This window comes from Orcinus orca, chromosome 2 (genome assembly GCF_937001465.1).
Source record: "Orcinus orca chromosome 2, mOrcOrc1.1, whole genome shotgun sequence".
Lineage (NCBI taxonomy): Eukaryota > Metazoa > Chordata > Mammalia > Artiodactyla > Delphinidae > Orcinus > Orcinus orca.
In genome coordinates this window covers 79814427-79822007 of record NC_064560.1, presented here as the reverse complement: position 1 = coordinate 79822007, position 7581 = coordinate 79814427, and the positions used below count along the sequence as shown (strand labels likewise).

The 7581-nt window shown below is 38.9% G+C and overlaps 1 protein-coding gene across 1 annotated transcript; it reads left to right on the top strand.

Moving 5' to 3' along the window:
• Positions 1-1017: 1017 nt before the first annotated feature.
• On the top strand, positions 1018-4259 carry LOC117199007 (mediator of RNA polymerase II transcription subunit 28-like). Its single transcript, XM_033417327.2, is given in 2 exon segments — positions 1018-1685; positions 1687-4259. Coding segments are annotated over 2 exon segments (417 nt in total). The 5' UTR covers positions 1018-1461; the 3' UTR covers positions 1880-4259.
• Positions 4260-7581: the final 3322 nt, after the last annotated feature.

The window sequence follows — 7581 nt, the reverse complement described above, 5'->3', positions numbered from 1 at the left end:
TTAAACTGCAAACAAGGAAATCCATTGGATTGCCACTGCTTTCTCCACTCCACTATCCAAAATTGTTTTGAGCCAATCATTTAGACATATTCTTGACTTTCTGCACTCTGGAATCAAAAACTTGGTTTGTAACATTAATATTTTGTTTTCTTTACTTTCATAGAAACTTTCCTTCATTAAATGCCTGATAGGTAACACCACCAAGCACATATCTTCTACCACCTGGTCTCAACAGATGATTCAGATGTTCCTTAACAAACAAAAGAAGACTGAAAGAAATGAACTTGTATTATCCAAAGGAAAAAAGAATGTCTCTTATTTTCTTGAAAATGTGGGGGACTGACAATTCTTTATTTGATAAAACTAGTCATCCTAAACTCTCTCCTAGGTTCATCTGTGCATTCTCTTATAAATTCTTAGCAAGAACTATGCTAATTCAGTTTGACAATAGTCACTCATTGTCTTTGTATAATCAGTCTTGATACCAAATTTGCTCTCTAATTTTCTATTATCTACCAAGTGATGACCGATAAGTGTGGCCTGTCTTCAGAAAGAATCCTGTTCATTTGATTTACCCAGATACCCCTTTATGTTTTATGTTTCCTATTAGTAATTTTCCAGACAGCGACCCCTACCAGGCTCCTTGGATATAAATTCCCACTTGCTCATGCTGTTTTTGAGATTGAACAAGGCTTTATAGTGAGGTCTCTTTTCCCTTATAAGAATATTATTGAATAAATCTGTTTTTACTGCTTTAACTAATGTTCAGCTATGAGTTCTCTGACCTTAAAATCAATCACTCTATTCAGCACAGCAAATCCCTTCCTTGCCTAATTAAGAGTCATGAAGAGACCAATGTGTCCAGGTGGCAGTCTTAACTTCTAGTTCAGGGGAATATCACTGTTTTTTCTCCTCATGGAAGCATTCCATCCTCATAAATTAGGTTCTCTAGGTCAGAGAGCATAATGTCATGGAAACAGTAAGCAAAAATGTTGCTAGTGGGAACAAAAAACAACTAATACTCAACTTTCTGTGGGTTATTTGTATGGAAATATGTTAATATAAATGTTTCAGACATTACATGAAATTTCTAAAAATCTTATATGTTCTGGTATAATGTTATAAGTCATAATTCTAGTTATTACTTTAAAATGTATATCTCAGAAATAACTAAATTTCCTTGTCAATTGCATTATTATGAACTTTCATCAAATCTTTAACCGTGGTCATTTTTAAGTCTTTTGTCATTTACAGACAGTTCTGGGTGTACTCTGATGCTTTTGCAAAACTGTTTCATCTTCAAGGAATTCATGGAAAAGACTCTGACAAGTACAGGTTTCTGGTAACTGACTATACTGCTGAACTGAATGAATAAGCATTTTCAGAACTCTAATGGAAAACTGATGAATTCATAAAAGTGCTAACAAAAGATCAAGATTAAAAAAGTTAGATTTTTTAGAAATGGCGGCTTCGCTAGGAGGCATGTTCTCCGGGCAGCCACCGGGACCGCCGCCACTCCCGCCGGGCCTCTTGGCCCAGGCTTCGCTTCTTCAGGCCACACCAGGCGTTCCGAGGACTTCTAACAGTACCTTGGTGGACGAGTTGGAGTCATCGTTCGAGGCTTGTTTTGCTTCTCTGGTGAGTCAGGATTATGTCAATGGTACAGATCAGGAAGAAATTCGAACTGGACATCTCGGAACTGAGGAACGAATTACAGAGAAAGGATGCTCTGGTCCAGAAGCACTTAACAAAACTGAGACATTGGCAGCTGGAGGACATCAACATGCAGCACAAAAAGCCAGCCGACATCCTTCAGGGTTCCCTGGCCTACCTCGAGCAGGCATCTGCAAATATCCCTGCACCGCTGAAGCAAACCTGAGGAAAAGCCACCTGAACATGAGCTGGTGGCTGAGTCAGCCCAGACACAATTTTGCCAAACATCACTTCTTGTAGACATGACATTTTGGGAGAACTCTTTGCCAGAGAGTGAGATGATTTAGTTTTGCGCTCTCATCTAAAAATTTCCCCCTATTTTTATAAGCATTATTTCTGGAATACTTTATAAAATGCTTATTGCTTTGGTAAACCAAGTATATTGTCTTTAGCAAAATTTAAGACTGTTAATATGATGCCGTTTACAGATTCCTTTTTATGTTTTTGTTTTTTGCTTCTTGTTTTTATTATTTTTATTTTTGTATGAGTGTTTGTCTCTCTGTTTCCAGTTTTGGATTATTTTGTATGATCTGAGGGGAAAAGCTTGTATGATCTGATCTGCATATCAAAGGATGAGGATTTTGGTTGTAAGGCCTTTTATGATAATTTACACATCAGTGGCAGTATATAAAAATATGTAAATTTGCTGTTTTTCAAGACTGAACTACCTAAAGAAGAGGAGTCTAATGCAACGATGTAACACTTCCAGAACCTCAGAATGAGGATATTTTGTAAATAGGTTGGAAGAGGATTATAATTTCATAGGTTAGTGTAGTAGCTGTTACTGTACTGCAGTAACTAGTGCTATAGGAATCCAGCAGTATCCTTAATGTTGACTTTTTTTGTGTGTGTGTGGTACGTGGCCCTCTCACTGCTGTGGCCTCTCCTGCTGTGGAACGCGGGCTCCGGACGCGCAGGCTTAGCGGCCATAGGCCACGGACCCAGCCGCTCTGCGGCGTGTGGAATCTTCCCAGACTGGGGCGCAGGCCCGTGTCCCCTACATCGGCAGGCGGACTCTCGACCACTGCACCACCAGGGAAGCCCCCTTAATGTTGACTTTCATTTGGGGTGAGTTTATATTTTGTGTAGTGTTCATTTACTTTTGGGGGAGGGTAGGAGAAGTGATATTTAAAAATTTATGTTATTAGGCCATATGTTTTGATTAGGTAGTAAATTTAGTTTTAAATTGTGAGTCTGAGTTGTAATTGCATTTCTCTCAAAATGACATAAGTGCATGAGCAGCTACGTTTTATTTTTTTATTTTATTCTAATTAATTATTTTTGACATCTGTATTGGAGTGTGGTTGCTTTGCAGTGGTGTGTTGGTTTCTGCTTTGTAGCAGGGTGAGTCAGCTGTGCATGTGCATGTGTCCCCATGTCTCTTCCCTCTTGCGTCTCCCACCCTCCCTGTCCCGCTCCTCTAGGTGGTCACAAAGCACCGCAGCTACGTTTTATTGATGATCTGACTGAGGTTAATGTGAGCTTCCTATTTCCAAGTTCAGCCTTCATCTAATTTCACCTTTCTTTGGAAAATCAGTACAAATCACAACCATTTTTATTGCCCAGTTGTTTATAAAGTTTTATTCAAAGAGCAAAGATTTGATGGTGCATAGAAGAGACAACTGTTTATAGGCCACTTACTGGGCCAGCACCAAAGGATTGAGAACATATTTTGACCATTAAAAGTTGTACTGGCTCTTGTCAAATTGCACTGCTCCATCAGAGGGTCAGATAGCTCAGCGTGGACTGACAGCGAGGTCAGCATTGTGAATGGCCATTCCCAGTTCCCTTTAATCTCCTGAGCATCCATGCAATGGGGAAGCAATGCACCATGAGGCAAGACTAGAGGTTCAGTAGATCTTTCACTTCAAAGAATAATCTAGAAACCATCACAAATGACCAAGTTGATGCTACAGTCATTGAAGTTGAGATGTATGATGGGGTGAGGCTCAGTTATTCACAGAAAAATCCTGGCAAGGCTTAATTCCAATTCACGATTAGTATTATTACCCATATTTTGCTTAAACTTCAAAAAGCCCCCTAGAGGTAGCTGTTATTCCCTCTATAATCTTCATGTCCTGGACCTAGGAAGTCAAAATATTTGATCCGAGTATGCCAAGGTCTGCTATAGTCCATTCCTAGCAGTTTTGTTTTCTTTGGTTTTTTAAAATTGGCTTTCCTGGTTATTTTGAGCTTTGTTTTATTTCTCTACCTATTGAGGTTACATGTGTATTTTGGAATTATATCATTTACATAGAAACACTTTTCAAGTGAAGATGACCAGTGTCCTAGGAAAATGAAACCGCTTTAAAAGTAGACCATGGAAATCACAAAGTCTGATATTCCACAATGCGGATTGCAGTCTTATGGACACTAGAAATACCATGGGTAGGTCATCAGTAACATTAATAATATTTCCCTATGGGCACTTTCTGATAACACTGGCTTGTTTTATCTTAATGTCACAATGAAACAGTATGAAATGTTAATGCAAGAATTTGTTTTAGCTATGTATGTAAATCATATTACAAGCAAGTTATTTGGTTGGTTGGCTTTTTAGTTCATTCCTTCAATCAGATGCTTCAAAAGAAATGTGTTTCAAATGTCCACTTTATGATCAGTTTAAGGATAAGTTTAGAAAGAAAAATATTTGGTAAACCATTCCTGGTGGGCTGAGCCCTGCTTCTGCTGGACTTCTTTGGGCTGGGCTGTTTCATCATCTTGTGTCCTAAAAACAAACAAAACGTTTTCTTAGATGGTTTTGAAAATTATTCAATAAACAACTTAATACTCTACTATCCTTTTAGGGAAAGATAACGCTTCTTTACTCTTAAAAAGATACTAGGGCTTCCCTGGTGGCACAGTGGTTGGGAGTCCGCCTGCCGATGCAGGGGACACGGGTTCGTGCCCCGGTCTGGGAGGATCCCACATGCCGCATATTTTGCAACATGTACTATTTATTTCAAGCACAAATTAAACAACCCCCTCCAAAAACAGGTAAAAGAAGAAATGGTTAATCAATACAGTATTACACTTTATGGCTTCTTCAAAAGTTATCTGATGTGCTCTGGCATTTCAATGAGGTTGTGAAATTAGCCTAATAAATTGAAAAGGGGAGATGGTAAAAAAAAATTAATTACATGGGACTGATTATAATTTTTGTCACTTCCTGTTTGAATAAAAAATAAATCCCACAAGTACTCAGAGGCCAAAAATATACAAATCAATTTTCACTGCAAAGTAAAGGAGCTGTTATAGTGGAAGATTGCTGGACTGAATGTCAATATTATGACATAGTATGAGTGTGTTTCTTGTTTGGTAATTGAAATCATTGTTGCTTTTGTTGTGATCATCCATTTACAATGCTTGGTGTCAGTTTATTTATCTCTTATAAAAATAAAATACAGTGTGTGTGGAAAAAAAAAAGTTAAAGATACTCCAAAACAATGAGGTTTTAATAAACGTAGTGCTTTGGGGCTTCCCTGGTGGCGCAGTGGTTGAGAGTCCGCCTGCCGATGCAGGGGACGCAGGTTCGTGCCCCAGTCCGGGAAGATCCCGCATGCCACGGAGTGGCTGGGCCCGTAAGCCATGGCCGCTGAGCCTGTGCATCCGGAGCCTGTGCTCCACAACGGGAGAGGCCACAACAGTGAGAGGCCCGCGTACCGCAAAAAAAAACAAAAACAAACGTAGTGCTTTCATCATATCCACTTTAGACTTTTATAGTTGAATTCCAAAAGTGACTTGCTTTTGTTGAATCTGGGCCTTGTAGTTAGTACTAACTGGAAACAATTCTTCTGCAGTGAGTGCATCTCTGATTTTTGTAACAAATTTCACTAGAGAATTTCCTTCCCTTCATCTCCCAATGGAGAAGAAAGATAATATTCATTATTAAATTATTCGTTAATGATTTTTTAAAAAATGTTGCTAGTGGGCACTAGGAGAGATAATGAGTGGTGTTCCTCCCACTTTCACCCCTGATTCCTGAACCCATGAATACTGGATATCAAAGAAAGAGTACCCTTATTCAAAGCATATACAGCTCCTTGGAGAACCTTGTTAGAACACTTATGTTGTTACCTCTTGGCATTGTAAATGAGCCACCAAAATGTCCTTCCACCATGATATCAAATCATCTGCTTCAGGATTGTGGGTCACATGGTAAGACAGTAAATTGAATGAACATGGTCATATTACCACAAATCTTCTGTGTAAAGTAGTTTCTTAATCTGAAGCAATCCTGAGTAAAATACCAGAAGAGTGGATAAGGCATTCTTTAAGTCCACAGGTGATAGTTTTGGCAGTATCATTGCATAGAGGCAAAGCAAAGTGTGCTAAGGTTGTGTCTATTCCAGTAATGAAAAGTCCATCTCCTTCCATTATATAAAGGATCTACTGTAATCAACCTGTAACTAGGTAGCTGGCTGATCACCCTATGAAGTGGTTCCATATGAGAGGATCAGTGTTGCTCTCAGCTCCTCCTGGTTTATTGAGCACTCAGCCTTGGTGAGTGAAAGTTAATGTTGCTAACTCTTGCATAACTTCCATTCATGCAACCATAGATACTTTGTTCATGAATTTGTTCATGAGCCCTTTGGGCTATGGCAGTGACAGCTGGGCAAAGAGGCTAACTAGTACCCATAGAATGCATCATCCTATCCACTTAATCATTGAAATCCTTTTCTGCTGAAGTCTACCTTTTGCAAACGTTCCATGAAAGGAGAAATATCTTCATGGGTTTTCTTACCCATTGAGACCTTTACCAAAATCTCATTGTCATTAATTTTCCAACCATGTTCCTTTCAAGGTTCTGACTATCAATCCAAAGCATTGTCCCCAGTTCAAAAATGTTACATAATGATACATAGCAGCACTTCTGGACATTTCTTGTTGCAAACAAAGTGAACAACTGGGTAAACTGCCTGATATCGTGCCACTGGGATGATTCCCTTTCCAGAAAGGGACTTTATGGCTGCAACTCTCCTCTTTTGGGTAATGACTACATATTGTGCAGAAACATTATTAAACCAGGCCTGCATTTCTCTTTCCTTTGTCAACTACTAAGAGTGTTCCTCATAAGGTCATAAGTGGAGGTTAGGAGAGAGAAGGCAGTGCTTCAGGAGTAGGTTCCATGGGCTTAGGGCTTTTTATCTAATTGTTTTTGCCTTCAGAGTTTGCCCTGACTCTATCATGCATATATCACTTTTTTTTCAAGGTGTGGTACTTCAGTGCATTCCAAATGCTATGCCTTACCTGGTCAGATAACACTCAATTCAGGAGGAGCAGTGCTGGTCACATGGTAACTTGGCAGCCCATGGTCAAGCATTCAGTCTCTTGTAGGTCCAGTAGCAGGCCAAGAGCTGTTTCTCAAAAGTAGAGTAAGTATCTGTGGATGATATCATGACCTTGTTCCAAAATCCTAAAAATCAGCCTTGTGCTTCACTTATAGGGGTTGCCAAAGGACCCAAGCAAGATCTTTTTCTGCCCCTGAAACTTCTAGAGCATTGGGTCTGCTGGAATACATGGCCCAAGTTGCAGAGCATCTTGCATAGCAGGCTAGACTTGTTGCAAAGCCTTCTCTTTTTGTGAGCCCCACTCAAAACGAGCAGTTTTCCATGTCACTGGATAAATGGGCCAAGAGTAACACACTCAAATTAGAAATATATAGCCTCAGAAATCCAAAGATGTTCATTGTCCTTTTTTCTTGGTTGTAAGAGGAACTAGATGCAAAAACTTATCTACTTATTTGTGTGTGTGATTAAATATATATATAATATATATACTTATATATATGTATGTATATATATTATATATGATTATTATATATTTTATATTATATATATATATACATTAGCACTTTATTTTTTGACT